Source organism: Pagrus pagrus, assembly GCF_965226575.1.
Source record: "Pagrus pagrus genome assembly, chromosome: 24".
In the NCBI taxonomy this organism is placed as follows: domain Eukaryota; kingdom Metazoa; phylum Chordata; class Actinopteri; order Spariformes; family Sparidae; genus Pagrus; species Pagrus pagrus.
In genome coordinates, this window is record NC_140206.1 from 5,449,795 (window position 1) to 5,468,015 (window position 18,221).

General features: G+C 43.1%; 1 protein-coding gene across 9 annotated transcripts in view; it reads right to left on the reverse strand.

Annotated features, from left to right (window-relative positions):
• The window catches only part of LOC311253347 (uncharacterized protein), a 67,188-nt gene that overhangs the window by 10,823 nt on the left and 38,144 nt on the right, over positions 1-18,221 (reverse strand). For 6 of the 9 annotated variants that reach the window (XM_084347254.1, XM_084347255.1, XM_084347248.1 and 3 more), the window contains exons 3-8: positions 16,995-17,059; positions 8,000-8,175; positions 6,582-6,656; positions 919-3,666; positions 519-716; positions 237-374 (exon numbers count right to left, since the gene is read on the reverse strand). In XM_084347254.1, coding sequence (XP_084203380.1) covers positions 237-374; positions 519-716; positions 919-3,666; positions 6,582-6,656; positions 8,000-8,138 — 3,298 coding nt within the window. In that variant the 5' untranslated portion in view covers positions 8,139-8,175; positions 16,995-17,059. Of the gene's footprint in view, positions 1-236; positions 375-518; positions 717-918; positions 3,667-4,858; positions 5,093-6,581; positions 6,657-7,999; positions 8,176-16,990; positions 17,060-18,221 lie in introns of those variants that run through there. The other 3 variants (XM_084347253.1, XM_084347252.1, XM_084347256.1) reach the window with 3 other exon arrangements.

The window sequence follows — 18,221 nt, forward strand, 5'->3', positions numbered from 1 at the left end:
GTAAGCAGCACATGATGTTTGCCAGCTACATTGCACCTGCTTGAATCCTAAAGGAGCCATCAATAGAGAGAGAGCCAGGTCATTCAAGGTTTTGACTGAATTTCGAGTTGAATGAAGAGATTTTGCTGTTATTTACATGTAGATGTTAAATCAATACAAAGCCAGTGAGAGTGTAGATTGAAAGTTGGTCGCACTCTCTCTATCCACAGCACCGATCCCTGGTGAAGAGTGTTCACCTGTGGCCTTGCGTCTAGCAGAGCCGTGAAGCGGAGTGGGCCTAGGGTGTCTGGCTGCCACTTTGGCTACAATCTTTCGAGATGGAGAACGACTTTGGAGGGCTGACACCTTATTCTGGTCAGCCCTCCTCAGGCCTACTAGCAAAGAGGAGAAACAGGATTATACCAACATGCACACCTCGGTTAAATCTGTGCTTAACATCAAGATACACAAGTGACATTGCTTAAAAAAACAAACAGTTTTTTTTAAGCTAAACAACATCGTTAATACAGAATTTGAACCTTTTTTCTTCTTCATCTCGTCTCTCGGCGGATGGTGGCTGGTTACTTTGCGGAACGATTTACTCTCAGTGGTGCCAGGACGGCCCCTTCCTCTGCCAGGGGCCCGTTTAGCGGGTCTGTCCACCACAGGTGTACTGGTAGGACTCTGGGTCTGAGGAAGGGCTTCGATTTGCTCAGTCATGATACTTTTGTCATCATCTGCAGTGGAGAGGGATTAAAAGAGGGCTAATTCTCCACATTGCTAGCTCGCTAGGAGCTAGCAAGACACATTAAGATTTACTAGCAACAAGCTTAATAGTGTTAGCTAGTTTTTGGTATCAAAAAATGTGTTTTATATGCAATAAATATCTTTTAAAGAATAATTTTACAAGTAGTTTATTAATTTTGCAAGCTCTGGTACCTTGTGAGTCCATCCAGCCACTGTCTGTATCTAGGATGGAGATGTCCATGGTGGTTTCATCGATAGCTGCCTGTCTGGTCTCGCAGAGCACATCAGAGGTTTCATCCACCTCCTGACCAATCTCGATGTCTTTCTTCTCCTCTTCTATCGTTTTCTGCCCTTTCTCTTTATCTACCCCTTCAGAACTGACTTCCTCCCTTTCCTTTTCCCCTGTTTGAGCTTCCTTTACCACCTCGCCCTGCTCTTTATTCGCTTCATCCTTGTTTATTTGCGTGTCTTCTGCCACCACCTCTCCGATGTCTTCATCTCTGCCACCTTCATTTGGCTGATCGTGATCAGAGCATGGAGACAAGTGCGAACTGTCCGTCGCTGGCTCCCCATCATCGCTGTTGATGGCGCTATGACTCCACTCTTCTGCTCCAGACTTTGGATCTTCCTCCGACATTTGATCGCCTACCATCAGCCTCACCAGCTCCTTCTTTTGCTCTTCCTTCCCAACTTCTTTGACTCGACTCTCCTCTGCTTGATCTGTCTTGTTGGGCGCTTCATCGTCCTCCATCATCTCTTGAGGCTCTTCGGCAATCTCAATATCATCGTCTTCATCAGCTTCTTCCTCTACTTGTGCTTGAGGTATGATGATGATTGGGGAGGTTATGTGTGGCTTGGCTGGTGAGGATTTATTTACCTCCTGTAACTGGATTTCTTTTATTTCTAAGGGTTTTTTAGTGCTTACACCCTGAACCGCTTTTGAGGTCTTTTGCTTGTCTGTTGTTTCTGATCTTTTAGGCGTCTCTTGCTCAGTTGGAGTCTTCTTGTCGTCTTTTCCTTTGCTGTCTAAACACTGAGATGATGCCTCTCCTGGTTTTGTTCTTTCTTCTGGCTTCTCCTGCTCAGATTTCTGCATTTCCTTGTCTAACTCTGTCTGTTTATTGTCAATCTTCTCAGCCTCTGGATCGTTCTCTGCTTTGACCTCTGGTAAAACTTCTTTATCTGCCTTCTCTCCAGTGATTTGGGTTTCTGAGGGTGTATCAGCTGGGGACTTGGGAGTGCTTGGAGTTGGGGGTGCCTTGCTTCCATTTTCCGTAAGATTGAAAGTAAAGGAATTGTCCGGTGGGATGGGTGAAGCTTCTCTGGAGGGGTCTTTTTCAATGTCTACCTCAGGGATTGCTTGGATCTTTATGTCTCCAGGAAGGCCAGTCTCCAAACGAAACTCAGTCAGTCTGTTGTTTGAAGAATTCATTGGGATTCTTAGGCGATCGGGTTTTACTCCACTGGGCACAGCTTTTTCAAGAATCAGGGTAGTCTTTACTGGTGGATCTTTCTTTTCAAACACTGATTTTTGCGAGATCTCAGGGACAATTTCTTTCTGATCTTGTTGTTGCTTTTCATTTTGAACATCTTCAGCTTCCATGGCTGCAAGCTCCTCCTCAGCTTCACCCTCCATTGAAGGGAAACGCTGGTGTGGCGAGTCACCAGGGCTCGGTACATCAGCAGGAGAAGGCATGGGCCCAGAGTACTCACTGAAGACACAGTAGCCCAGTTCCTCTAGCTGACTTTCCCCTCCAACAGCTCTCGAAGTCTGATCTCCCAAGGCGAGCTTGGCCAAAGAACTCCCAACCAGAGCTGACACATTGTTGGGCATGGACTTTCGTCTCATCTGGTCAAGCTCCCTCACCTCTAATGATTGCCGAGGCAAGGCCCCAGCCAGGTCCAACATCTCAGAGAGATTGCCTGAATGTTCAAATCCAGAACTGTGCTTATCAGAAGGTAAAGGCATGTCTGCCTTGGTGGGGGTATCTTCAGGTGAATCAGTGGTAGTTGGGGTGATGGAGACAGCTGGAGGGAACTTGTGTTGGCTCTCAACAGATGGTGTTGGAGGGTAAACCTCTGATTCATCAAAGCTCCCACTGATGGGACATAACCTTTCTGAGAGGGCCTTTGACTTCTCTCCAGTCTGTCCTGCCGAAGATCCAATGGTAATGTTTAGAGAAAGACTCCTCTGTTCTAAAGAAATCTTACCAGAAGACGTTTTGGCTTTTCCCTCCTGTTGTTCCTCGAGCTTCTGCGTAACACCTTCAGTTTCCCCACTTAGCTTTGTCTCTGCTGCTGTGCTGAGTTCGTAATAACTCTGGGTTTGTGATGACTCCTCTTCGTGGCTTTTTGAGGATGTCTCAAAGTAGGTTTTTGCTCCTGACTCATGTTCTGCATAAACATCTGGAGTGGTTTTCGACTCTGTACCAGGTTCTGTACTTGACTGGGATGTTTCTTGCCTTTGGTCCACTTTTTGATCATCAGTCACTGGCGTCTCATGTAATCTAGTGCTACCATCTTGGGCCTCCTTATTTGTCTCCTCAACCACTACAAGTTTTTCCTTGCTGTCATCCACAGGGGCTCCTGATTTGCTTGGTAGGATAGTTCCCTCTTTGTCTTCCTCCTTAGGATTCGACAGCTCCTCTGTCTGTAAGGGTTGTTTTGCTTCTTGTGCTTTGGACTCTACAAGTCTGACGCTCTCAGCGGCTCCTTCTACTACATCCTTTCTGTCTGGGTTACTTTCCTCAATTGAGGAGGTGTCGGAGAGCTCCTTTTCTTTCACAGAGAGTGGAGGAGGTTCACTCGAGGCGAGATCTGCACCTTCGGGTGTCACTCTTTCAACTTCCATCTCCTTCTGATGTTGCGACGCCACTTGAGGCTCATCTTCTTTCGCAGCAGACTCGCACGATGCTTTACTGACACTTTCTTCTGGCTGGGCTGTGAGTTTGAAGGATACTGTACAACTTTGTGCCGAGTCACAATAGCTAAAAGCTTTGCTTGAAGCATCCACAAAAGCTAGCCAATACAGTCAAGCCGAGGCCTTCTGCACATAGATACAGTAGCTCTCCATCAAGCAAAACACACAGCACAGTGTATTTTGCAGCAGGCCACAACAGCACAGGGGGGGTCACAGCACCTAAGATAGCGTGCAGAACTGGAATGAGGGAATGACTTGCGTGATGTTCAATGACAAGAAATAAATGTACACAAATATATTGAATTCCTATTGCAATATACAAGGATTGACAAAAATGGTCAACTCGATGATAAAGAAAGATACTTTTATAAATTAAAATTAATGGTTTCATTACAGTTTTTAAGTACAGGAATACTTTGGATGTGAATGAAGTTTTATTTTGCTCAGATAAAAGTTGCATTTTTTAAATTTTATTCTTGATTCAATTGACCTTATAGATACGGATGATGATAAATGTCCTATGATGGTGGATTGTAATGCCCAAAGTCGGTTTTTGGTAACAATAGGAAAACAGGATTATCCTTTGCCTTGGTATGAAATGAAAACAACATTGAAACTCAAAGCAAGTGATATACAACAGACGTAAGATACATTCAGAACTGATCCATGAAGCACCCCATACAAGTGGGTAACATCAGAAACATCTTCTTGCACACAATATTCCAGCAAAAACCCACATAAAAAATACAGACAACTAATTCTAGCAACACTTCTACAATGCTTGACAGTTCAGACAGTGATAGTTTGCATTTGCAATGTAGCTGGCAATACAAAAGTGCAGAAATGATCAACTACAATATGGTTGATCAGGTGTTACAATGTCGCTCCGATGAAAAGCGAATGGTTATGTTTTGCATGAAAGAAAAGCACAAAATCAAAATGCTATGTCACATCATTTTGCACATGGCAACTTCGGGTATTGAAGCAGAAGCTTAAGGATTTCAGAGCAACAAAGCTGCAGGAAGGTTGGCAGCAAAGCCCGAGCTGCATCACAGTTCATTAAAGTCTTTGTGCCCATTAGCAGAGCACAAGAGGATCATACAAAATAGGAAATGGATCGACGTTCACTCCAACATGCTTTCATTAAGAAAGGATGTACAGTTGCTCACACAAACAGTACACTCACACACAAAACCCATAAAACACACACACCTTTTTGTGACGGGCTGTGTTCACCTTGATGACTTCCTCCATTGAGGACCTCAGGTGTTTGGGCTTGCTGGAAGCCCAAAGCCTGGGGCTCTGTTAAATAATCTGTCTGCTCTAAGAGCGAGTCTCCAGGCTGCTCATATGCCACCTCGTCCGGGTAACTGTGGGGCTCCTCTGGAGCCTCCTCCTCATCCTCATCCTCATCCTGCTGTTGACTGACAACCTCTACTTTATCTTCTTTGAGCAGGGAAGGGAGACACATAGATGAGACATGGAGGACAGCAAAACTGGGGTTACAAGACACTTTCAGCTCTGATGGAGATGCATGGGATGCAATCAACACACCTTCTAGTCTAGTCCTGATTGATTAAAAGGTAAATATATAACATGAATTTAAATAAAATGTACTTTTAAGGCTCATTTATGCGCAACGTTAGATACGGATACAGATATAGTTAGAGCCCTTTTGTGCAAGTTTTCTGAAAACTTACGGATGCGGACGAAACAGAGCAGTACCGCAGGAAATTGTGGGGACAGTGTAGCCAAAAGTTCATGAGGGACGGTCAAAGGACACGACGAAGAAGCTTGAACTCTGGCGGACATCCGAAAAGTGCCGGATATGTCTTTCTAAAGAAGGTACATTATTACAACCTCCTCTGTCGTCGCCGTGCTTGTTTTCAGAAACTCCTCCTTGATGTGCTGCTTAACATCCAAGCTAACTTAGAGTTACATCTTAGTAAATAACGGGGGCATAAATGAGCCTTTTCAGAGTTTGGCTGAGGAATAACAGATCGTTGCTTCATATTCTAACCCTGAATAATAAGCAATTACTTATGATGACACTTAATTTTACAGGTTTTACCATCTGACATGGTAAAAAGGTGGTAATTACCACTTAAGTAAATTAAATTACCCCAAATTACTACAATAATTGCATTGAAAATGACCCCAATATTAAGCAACGATAATATTCTTAAAGCAGTTAATAAAAAGCTGTTAATTTCTGAGTAAACTACACTGATATTGCCATTTGCATATCCAACTAATGTCTTCTGCAGGCTACTGAAGGTGTTTCTAAAGAAAGAAAGACAAAATTTGCTCTGCTGGTGTAGAAAAGTTCTCATTAGCTTCTAAAAACGTGCTGCGAGACTACGTCACCCTACGTTTCGGTGATTGCATGCCGCATGCGAGGAGGAAAATGACCAGAAAGCAGACCGCACTGCTCTCCGTGAGTAAAGAGCTGAAAGCCAATGTGTGATTTACTCCGTGAGAAAATCGATACACAAAGTGAGGAAAGGAACAAACAAAGGAGATGTTGTGAGGGGGAAAGCAGACTAGAGCTGGTGAGATGAAGGGCTCCTGTGGCAGGTTATGTACTATCGCCTAGAGCTACGAAGCATGTTCGTGTCGCCGTCTGGCCCCGCTATGTGTTAGAAAACTAATCGCAGAGAGCTATTACTGCTAAAATGAGCAGGACAGGACAGTGTGGCACATGCTGCAGACTACTTAAAGGTGATAGGACGATAAGCCGACATGCGAGGTGACAGAGAACCAGAAGATAGAGGAGGAAATTGTTTGTTTTCATGCTGCCACGTGTCTAAAGAGCGAGAAGACGTGCGTGTGTTTGTTGTCTCCGATTAGAGATGTTTTTTGCTACCACTCTCACCGCCATTCACACTCTCATCCTGAATGGTCTTGAGTGGTTAAAAGTGTAGTGTGGGTGTACCTTGTGCCACGGGCCCAATCTGCTCAGCGGATGGAGAGGGGGGAGGGGAGGGAGGCAAATTGGCTGAGTCATCCACTGCGAAGGGAGAGAGAGAAAGAAAGAGAGAGAGAGAGAGAGAGACAGACAACACCGGGAAGACAAGACGTGGATGGGGAGGAAGGAAATGAAAAAGGAGTAACTCCGCTGACTTCATCTCTGTGGGTGGGCCTCACTTTGAGGTCGACACAACGCTCGTTTTGTGACGAGTTGCGGAGGATATTTGGGGCTTAACGTCGAGTGCAGTGCAGATGGATGCAGATAGAGCGCCGACTTACCTCAAGATGGAGCGCAATGACAAAAAAACTATAAAAAATTGAAGACACTGGAAAAAAGACTGTAATATTTATGTTCAACAAATACACATGCACACATAGAAAGTCTTATAACCAGCGTAATCCTCTTTTCTTATCCTTTCTCTATCTTTGCATACATCTCACTCAGGATTCTGGCATTTTGCCGTAAACCTTAAAAAAATCCACCTGCCTGTATCTCTCAGTTGTACTATGATGGATATTAAAGGGGGCAGTCTCACTTCTTACATCGAGAAAACAGTCGAAATCAGAAGCAGGACGATCGCTTCCAGTACTTTTTTCCTCTCCTACAACACATTTTAAATAAATGATTTAAAGGTGCAATATGTAAGAACTTAAGCTCATAACATAAAAAAAAATGTACTAATATTATCAACAGAATGTGAAGAAATAACAATTTTGGCGTCTATGTGTTGCGTTGAAGAGATATTTACCAAAGTTAGCATGCTAACCAGCTAGCTCCAGTGTAAATACCAACACGTCGAAACAGCTGCACGGCTAACTGAGCTAAAAAAAGCAGCTACAGTCATGTGCTGCCCCTTCAAGGTGGCCGAATCTTACATGTTGCACCTTTAAATTTGACAATGTCAAATCATGACACCCCTAACAGACAGGTTGCTTTATTTTATTTGTAGGATTAAGCAACTGTTAGCTCACCACGTCAACATAATTTAGAGCTTGGAGGTTTTTTTTATTTTTGCAATCAAAGCATGAAAACCTCAAAACAAGCTTGTTTCTGCAACAGAAACCTCCTACACTTAATATTTAAAGGTCACAGTTTGGAGTATTTCCAACCAAGAATAATGAAGCTTTCTGCTCTACTTCCAGAAACGTCCAGAACCTCTCCCTACCCTTTATACTTTTTAATTACTTGAGTAGTTTAAGCCCACAGGAGATGCACCACTGTTCATATTCAGGGAAATGACTGTCCTTGCCTGGCACCGTGACACCAATCACATCTCCCCACAGCTGCAGACCCATCTGGCAGTATTGCGTGGGCGGTCCAATCAATGTCACCGGCCCACATGATGATAAAACACACTCGCTCACACACTCTCGTTTTCCTACCTGTCGTTCCAGGATGTGCGGCCGCCCCGCCGTGGTATCCGTTCTGGCTGTAGGCAGAGCTGTAGGCCGAGTAGCCGTTCTCGCCGTTCTCTTGGCCGTTTGTGGACCAGTGCTCGTCTGGCTGCCGACCGTCTGCCATGCCTGCCTGCTGGGACGCCGGGGAGGGGACGGGTCACCTGATGGAGGGGGGAAACAAGCTGGAGTCAGAACAGACCCTCATGATGAACAACTGCATGGTGTTCATCAAATCAGCCAGCAGAGGGCGTAAGGTGCCACGTTATCCGTCTGCCCGGCTCAGCCTTTGTCTCAGCATCCACGTGCTGAGACTGGAGGGAGAAAGACTGAGAAAATATCTGCCTATTATTTTCTAATTCCTTTTGTTTGTTCAGTTTTACAGTGGATCTGACTCCCTAAAGGCCTCCACATAATGTTTCTGTGAGACGAACAGGTGGACCGTGACACCATCACCTGCCCAAAATGGCATCCAGCACAAACATGAGCAAAAAAAAAAAAGCATTTCAAATATATATATAAATCACAAAACATGTGATACCGTGAGGACAAAAAAACGTTAAGGTGCACTGCAGCAGGCTGGCGTATGAAAAACGGCGAACACACCCTTCATATCCCCTCACCGCTGATAAGGAGGTTGTTACCATGGCAACCACAACAGGTCTTCTGGGGGTCCAGCAGATGGGTCTGACAGGCTTGCCCCGTTCATTCACACACCTACAAACCTCGACATGTAAGTGCATCACATGACGGCAACCCATTAGCGCTTCACTTCAGCGCAACAAGCTCTTTCCCACCAATTATCATGACAAAAGGTTTGCCCCGGCGGAGCATGCACTGCTAGAGTATCTACGTCCTAATCGAGCGTGTACACCCCCGTGAAAGCGTTGGTTTTCCCCCCTCAGAGGAAACACATAATGTTGCATTTTTAAACAAGATTAGCAGGGGGGCAGGCTAGCTAAATAGCATCATTATCATCAAACAGCTGCAGCTAATTTCATCAGAACAAATCGTCAGTCTCGTCCTCCTCCCTCCAGCTCGTTTGTCACGTCCCTTTCTGTTACAGTGCAGCGTTTCTTTCACCACCAGCTTCTTGTGACTGCACAGCCTCAACTGTGACCACTAGCAGTTAGCTTTTTGTTTAGCTTGAGCTGCTTGTTAGCATTTTTTCTCTTTAATAATCATCTACATTTTGCTTTTTCACCCCGACTCTCTTTAAATTAAATTAAATTCTTTCCGCTTTCCAATTTTCTCTATTTTTTGGGGGTCATGCTAATTAGCTTGCAAACAAATTGGCTAAAATATAAGCGGGAAAAGAGTTAAAGTCAAAGCTTAAAAACATTTGAAGTTGACCAAGATAGGGATTTGAATTTTATCAGAGTTTTGTTTAAGTTGCACGCAGGGCATCAAAATTTTCCTAACTGCTTCCAGCTTTTATGCTAGGCTAATTAGCTAACAGGCTGGCAAGCTATAAAACATATTTCTAGCATATTAGCTGATATTAGTTTAATGCACAAATGTGGTGTCCAGCTGTTACAATCAACTGAATATGTTTCCCCCTGCTTCTAGCCTTTATGCTAAACTAAGCTCACCAGCTTAGCGTACAAATATGAGAGAGGCATTAGCATATTTCCTGAAACAATTCTTTTTAAACTGAGCTAAGAAATTCATTTTTAGGGAAACACTGTCTTAGATTTTAGAGGGATGTGAGGATAAGAAAATTCAAAGATTCTTGTCTGATTCAGTCTTGATATATTAGTATGAAGACATTTTCCTCCCTCCTCGTTCGTCTCTGAAGTCTCTCTGCTCTCCTTCCCTGCAGCGCTGCATGACGACAGCCTCACAGCGACCGGCTAATGTCTGCTGCAGTGGGAAGACGTGAGGATCAGAGGAGCGAGAGAGGGAGGGGAGAGAAAAAAGAAAAAGAAAAAAGAGGAGCGAGGAGGCGAAAGACCCACTGACACTCAGAGATACTGGGCCAAACTGTCTGAGACTGAGAAAATCTGAGCCCAGGGCTCCGTCAGAGGCCGGTGTAGTCCCAGCTGTTGCTGAGGAAGAAAACTGGTGCGCTGACAGCCTGATTGAGCTGATGGTGGTTTAGAATTGCAATGACCTGCTTTCAGCTGCTGTTTTGGCGACGTTCTGCCACACTTGGCATTCACACATCGTCCCGACAAAAGGATGTTGTAAACCTCGGCTGCTTACATAAATCCTTTATGTTCTCATTCGATCAAAAAGGCACTGAATTGCACAGGAAACAACGTTTTCCCTCACAAATTCAAATGCAATACAACCATCGCCCTTTTGTTACAAAGAAAACTGGTAGGATTGCATTCAAAATTCCAGACCAAGGTCAATGATAGAAACCAGGTTTAAGATCAAGTTTTGTGTGTCATTTTATTAAGCACCTGTCTACCAGGTGTGCTTCAGACCAGTGGTTCCCATATCTTCAGTCAGACAACCTCAAATAATGTTTTCATACGGCTCTACTGACTGTTTAGGTCTGTTTGCTGAGGTTTGCGTGTGCACTATTACCACTTTAAGTTGCAGAAGATGTAGCATTACTTTTACTTTTTGTTTTAACTATTATTTTAGTTATGTATTTAATTTGATACAACATTAAACTAAGTGTTTGTCCATGACTTTTAGCTGTTTCACCATTTAAACATTTCTTTTCGCTGTAGATTGTTTAGCATTTTCAATTAAGCTTCTTAGCCTAGCTTACTCACGCAGGCTATCCTGACTTTAAGCTAACTATTTCAATGCTTTATCATACATTACCTTTAGCTGATTATTTGAAGAGTTTATTACTTTTAGCTACTTATTTTATTGATTAATCCATTTCTTTGGGCTGAATATTTTAACAATTTAACCAATAAGCTACCTAGCTTGCTCAACCATTTAGGATTCTCATGACAATTAGCTTAAACATGCATTTAGCTATGATTTATTAATGTGTTTAGTTAAGTGTTAACCATTTATCCATCACTTTGAGGTAACTATAACTTACCAGTTTTGGGCTACTTTTAGCTAACTTTTTAGCTTACCATTTATCTATCACTTGTAAGTTAGTTTACCTTTAAATATTAATCCACAGCACAACATCTACTTCCTGTCCTTCCCAGTAAAACCTTTGACATTTTTAATGTTGACCCTTAGATTGGCTGATCTATTAATTTAATATTTATCTTTAAATTAATAATTTAGGCTACTTATTTCCTTACTTTTAATTGTCCCAGAGGGGCAATTCGGCTGCTCTCAAACAGCAGTCAATAGTCGTAAATGTTTAATACAACAATGAATAAACACTTCTAGCAACTTTAGGCGCTGAACTCATGTCGTGTTGTTTATCTTTCTCCTGATGTCTGGGTGTGCCCCGTCTCGGGACCTTGCTCTCCAGGCACACCCTGTCATCCTGGTGTGGTTAACGTGATCTGACACCGCCCTCGCTAGTCTCTCCCTTATAGCGGTTTACCAGTCTGACTGTGTTAAGAGTGAAAATGATGAAGTGAATTATGGGCAGTTTTCCAGACACAACACGGATGAGGCAGGACATTTTTCTGCACTGTTGGATACGTTTTTTAAGACACTCTCGAAGGTCATCGTGCAGTTTACTTTGTGGTGAGTTAACAAAGTACAACAAAACATTTCTTTTCTTAAGTAGGATAACATGTAAAACCGACCTTCAGCTCAACCTCAAAACACAGACGCTAAAGCTGCGACACTTAACTCGAAAATGAGGTTATCACATTAGCACATAGCCGCCGCGACTTCTCAGCATGCCATCCATCACGGTGTCCTGATCTTGAAAGGGTTAAATCAACAGCACTGCGAGTCAGAAAAGGACTGTCAAATCCCATTACATCTCGGGACTGATTTCCTAAATTGAACGTGCCAGCGTGATCTCTCACACAGAAGAAAAGGTGTGGCGGCAGGCCTCGAGGCTCGCCGGGCTTTCAGCTTTTTTTTCTTCCTCTTTCTTTTGTTTTTCGACAGCACGTCTCGCACGCTCCCCCCCAACCCCGTTACACTTCCCTCTACCTTTCAGCCCCAGCATCCGTCCCTTCCACCGACTCCACCCCACCCCACATCCCTAATCCGACCTCACTTCCCTCCCCCGCCTGCCGCCACCAACCTCACCCCCAATCTGGGTCACTCATCACGCCGCCATGGAGCGCCGCTCACATCGGAATGTCAGCATCCATTTAGGAGGGAGGATGGCAGCCAGCCCCAGTAGGCCAACCTGGCCTTAATCCTCCGTGTGAGCGCCCAAGTGTGTACGTCTCTGTTTGAAAACCTTTGTGTTTTCATGGATGGTCCTAATTTGAAGGTATTTCTTATAATAATCTATTAATCGAGCCTTTTGTTTGAGTTCCTGTTCTTGACCTTCCATTAATTTTAGATATGTTTGGTATTTGCCTCCGAAAATGTGGTGGAATGGGAGTATAAAGTAACAGAAAATGGAAATACTCAAGTACAAATACATCAAAATTGTACTCAAGTACAGTTACATTCCATCACTGCATATCAGCCAACATGTACGCCAATTATGACAACCATTTTTAACTTTAATCTGACATTTTAAACACCAACAGTTGATCGATTAACCAAGAAAATAATCCATAAATTCACCGATAATGAACATAATCGTTAGTTGCAGGCCTAAACTATGATTTTATTGGATTTTTGTGACTAATACTGTGAGACAACTGCTTGATAACACTTAACATCCATGAAAATTATTGGTTTGTCTGATTAGTTGCAGGTAAATGAGAATATGAATCAAAAAACTCAGTATTGCAAGCCATGTAAGCACAGTCAGTGTACGATGTGTGACTGTCACACTGAACCGGTGGCCCTGAGGAGGACGGTAGGACACTCAAGGTTGCCGTGACCTGTAATCAACCCAGGATCCAGCGGCTTCCTCCTCCACAGCAGCAGCAGCAGCAGACGGTTGGATTATGTTTCGTTGACTCAGCAGGACGTGTGGGGGATTGAAGCGTAACGCTGCCGGCCAAGTGTGAATGAAAGCGTGTATATGGTGAACACAAGCATGACGAGCGAGGCGCGCACCAAACACACGCCCATGTATTTAAGGTGCCGGGGCTGAATCCACTCCCTTGCAGATTAAGTACCGTAATGACAGCAGTAGAGGCACACGGAGATTATGTGAGTGAAACATGACAGAGGTGTGGTTTTTCTTACAGGGATTTATTATTTCCTGCAAAACCATAAAATGACTGGAAACGAAATACTTAAGAATCTGTTATCTACGTCGTCATACGTTAATTTTCATTGGGTGAAAACCAAAACTGGTAATCAGGTCAAGGAAAAATCATGCCAGACCATCTGAAGGAAGCAACACCGATACTGTGACAACAGTGTAACATCGCAAGCAAGTATCTTGCCCGAGGACACTTCAACGTGTAGACTACAGGGGCCGGGGATTGAACCCCAGACCTTCTGAGCGGTGGACAACTGCTCCCAAACCACAGCCCATCAACAAAGTAGTTCTAGTTTGATCTCAAGACTTGGTGGACTCGACCATGATGTCTGGAGGTGAGGGTGGGCTAAAACATCATGGCATTTATTCACAAGGTCGATTTAGAAATTGGGGGGACGGTGGTGTTATTACAGCTGTTTGAATCACACCAGTGGATATTTTTAAGGAGACCAGCCGCTTTTGTGGCGCCAAAACCGGGTATTTTTCACCGGAAGTCGGACCATTTCCATCCTTGATCGTGAAACAGGTATTTTAAGCCAAACTGTGACCTAAACCTAAGCAGAGGCATAAGAAACGTTCGGTTTGAACTTATTTGTGGTTCTGCAGAAATGTTCTGTACTATCGTTCTCAACGTGTTGCTGATGAGTGAGTATTTAGACGGTCTGCTGGAGGCGCCGACCGTGACGAGATCCCTCTAACTGCCTCGCCATGCTGTACCGTGTCACATCCAATCAGCTGGTAGCTAAAATGCCTGTAGTTTCTTCTTTCTCTGAACTAATCCGGAGTTATTCTTGTATCCCTGCTAATCAAATTTTGCTCGTCCTGAAGTTTAAATGTCATCTCGTGATGAATTGATTGATATTATTGGATATTGGATGGTTTCAGCGAGTATTTCTAGCGTCTACAAACTGAATTTCCCCTTTCAAGACAATTTAAGGTCGAACATAAATCAAACTGACGGCTGCGTCCCAACACAGATTTATCCCCTCCTCTCGCTGCCGGCTTCCTCCCAGCCTCCCATCTCATCAGAGGACTAGATGCTTCCTGGCACACATCAGCCCCACCCCACGCTGATGTCATTGTTCCCATGGTGATGATGGGAGGAGGGGCCGGGTGGCGGTCGGGAGAGGATGCCGGCTGCACAGAGCCGACTCTGACCACGTTATGGATCCTGAAATAGGTCATTGGATCCTCCGGGCGCTGCCCCGGGGGTCGTTCCTAACTGCACTGACACAAATGGGAGCCGAGCCATTTAAATTCATCAATACACTGATAGCTGGTTGCTGGTCGGGCTGCATGATGTCATTTTGGAATTTTAGACTGGTGCTGATGGAGGATGGTATCTTAATGTAGCACTGTTATGATAACAGTTATAGTGGGAATGCAAAGGGAACCATTTTGTTACACTGTACAGCAGTTTTAATACAATATAATAAGCAATACTTTATACAGTTTTTGGCTTATGCCATTTAAAATAAATAAATATCTAATTGCGATCGCTCCAGCAGTTCCTCAAAAGACATCAAGTATCATTCTAGCCAAATAAACAAGACAAACATCTCCGTTGGTACCTTCTATCGCCTTCTTATGTGACCCAAAAGAGTTCAACCTTTAGTCTGGACGCTCTAATATACATCTTTAATTGGACTGATTGGATTGATGTAATGAATATTGATGTATTTAACACACTAGAGCTGAAGTGATGAGAGTGTTAATTCAAATTAACAGCCGATAATCGATTAAGCAACTATGTTGATCGTTCATCAACGTTCCTCAAGCAAAATGTCAAACTAGTTGTTTGTCGTTTTGAGTCTTGATAAATACAACATGTTGGCTTTTTTTTAATGATTTAGCCACTAAAATAAAGGGTTTTCAATGTTGCCTTCCTCCAGTGTTGGATAATGTTTTAAATATTTGCAATTTTCCAGGAGGATCCGACACATCCTTTAAAACATTTGTGTAGAATTATTGAATTAATTCTTGAGAAAAATGTGTTACGTGAGGTTACAGTGACCTTGACCTCTAACCTTTGGCTACCAAATTCGACTCAGCTCATCCTCGAGTCATTCCCATTGTGCGTTCTTGAGATACGGTGTTCACAAGAATGGGACGGACGGAGGTACAACCTGACAACACAATGCTTCCCACCACGGTTGTTGCTGGCGCGGAGGCATAAAAACACGACCGTTGCTCAGATCCAACCAGCTGTTTCTGCATAATAATTCCTGCTAATTCTTGCAAAAATAAAAAGAGCAAAAACAGGGACATCTTCACACAGCGCTGAGCTGTCCGCCGTGTTTCATGTCTCCCTGGATGCATTTTCACGCGTCCGATTATATGACTGTGGACAGCCCACGCCCTGCACGCTCATACACACCCTGCTCAGATCAACCCCTCACTGACACCCCCCCACAAAGCTTAACGTCTCCGGCTGGGAGCAAACACATTGTTAACATGCGCTAAATATAAACACAAACATAAAGACTTCACTGAAACAACGTTTAAAAGTCAAACAAGGAAAGCTCGAAACATGAAATTGGAGTTCCTGAGTTAATGACTGCTTTTTTTTTGGCGCATGACATCAACCCAAACAATCGTCCCCTTCTAGCTTCCCACATGTTGCCGAGCATAATTCTCCCTCTATTACATATCCGCGAACAGCCAAGCTAATCATCTGGCTGAGTGCAGCCACTTAGATCTGACTCCCCGGGCCCCATGAGTCATGGGAAAACTGAGTGTGAAATGTCATGGAGTAGAAGTAGTGCATAGTATACCGTCTGGCAGCAGTCCAGACCTCCATGTTTGAGCTTTTTCTTTACAATGGCATGGACAAGTTATTTGTTTTGAAGAGTCATGAAGAAGTTAATGTTGATTGCACAGTTTAATGGTTATACAATAATAAAACAACCTTGAGATTGGTTTCCTATAAACCTCTTTGTCTGCCACGAAAATCTTTTGAAATGAAGGCTGACTCACAATCTAGCCAGGCTGGCAGCTTGGCACCATTTCTATCAGCTCTTACATCTCCATTATAGACTACATTAATGAGTAAGCGCAAGTTTTCTCCTGTGTTGTTGGTAGTTTCTTCTTTTGGGAAAGTATTATGCAGAAATATCTGACTTTAATCGTTGTATTCAAGAAAAAGACAATATCTGCAATCGGTTTCATGGTTCTGAATGTAATTTAGATACCAGTGTTGGTTTGTCTATTAGTCTGCTGGTCCAGACTAAACTAACTCTGCAGCTATGGGATGTATTGCCAAGGAAAAATTTAATTTTGTGTAGACATTCATGGTTCCCAGATGACGAATCCCACTATCTTGGGATATAGCTGACAAATGTTAGCATGCTAACAAGGTAAATTACGAAAACCGAGAGGTGACATGGATGAAAAAAACTTGTGCTATGTAATAAATAACTTGCTGCTCTTGATTTAGCCATATTATGGCGTTACTGTAGTTTTGCCTGTACACATCACGTGCTAAGCTAAAGGCTGCTACGAGCTGGAAGGAAGAAAACAAAATTTCTAATTCGTTAGCAAGAATTATTTAATCATACAAACGTTAGCTTTTAGCTCACCGCTATGCCTAGGTGTAGCCTCACGGAGCTGCGAGCATGGTTGTTGACACTTATTTATTCACATCTGTGTTTTCGTTAGCGTTTAGCTCTCTGCTACGCCACAGTACAGCCTCACAGAGATGCTAGCGTTGCTGTAGACTCTTGATTAATCACATCTTTGTTTTTCCATTAGCTTACCTACCTTGAAGAGCTGTCTTCACTTATGGATGAAACAGGCAACTGCTGAGGTGAGGCGTCTGCTCAGACCTGAATGGAAAAAGAGGGAAGACATGTCAACACATCGATAAAAACAGTGTTGCGTCATTGGGTCTTAACCCTCTTTAATTCACAGATAGCTTTAAGCGCTAACCTCTGAATCCAGTCTGGCTAGCCCAGAATCAAATGAGGGTTCTTACAAGACACCTCTTATGTGTTAAACACAACCGTGCATGAGCCGTGCATGCACACAGCAGCTTAGCTCCGTCACCAGCAGCATTAATCCAAACCTCAGTGTGGCCTCGTCTCTTTTAAGCCCCTCTGATGGGCTGAACACAACAACAAAGCCAAGACAATCTAATCTATTCAGCGTGTGCCTGAGCGTCTGCGAGCGCATACACATGTAAATGCCTTTCTGTTGACTGCATCATGAGTGTCATCGCAGGACTGCGTCAGGCACTTCATGTTAATTAATTTTTATAATTGGACTTGCATGTTTTGAATCGAAATTAACGGCATTATTCCCGAGCATTGTTCACATTATTACATTTTTCTTTTTCTTGTCATGTTTTTAATTTATTTTGTTACATACTGTAAGCGAAGATGACATTATATGTTATTGTTGGAAATTTCTCACAAAAGAAACAATAGTATTGTGTTTTTCCACCATTTGATTATCCATTTGGACTACTGGGAAGTTGTGTGGATTGGCACTAATGCAATAGTTCTACATTTTGGGAAATATGCGCTTTAATTAAGCCTATTTACTTTCTTACCAATAATTACATGAGCATATCTATACCAGTTTAACATCTGTACCACATATACAAAGCTGGAGTCAGCAGCCAGTTAGCTTAGCCTAGCATACTGGAAATGAGGGGGAAGCTGTCTGGTTTCAGCTTTCAGGTTACACAAACAAATATAACATGGTTATTACTGAGCTTGAGATTTTCTTTGAACAGAGCCAGGCTAATTGTTTCCCCCGTTTCCATTCTTTATGCTAAGCTAAGCTAACCAGCTACAAGTTATAGCCTTATATGTAAAAAAATATATTTTTAAAAAACATTTTTAAACATATGTCTTTAAACAGAATAAAAAAGATAATGAGAAACATTAAGTGTGACTACAGGGGTCATATTAGCTAAGCATAAAGACAAGAAAAAAGGGAAACTGCCAGCATTCTGTCAAACGGTAACATAATCCATCTTATAAT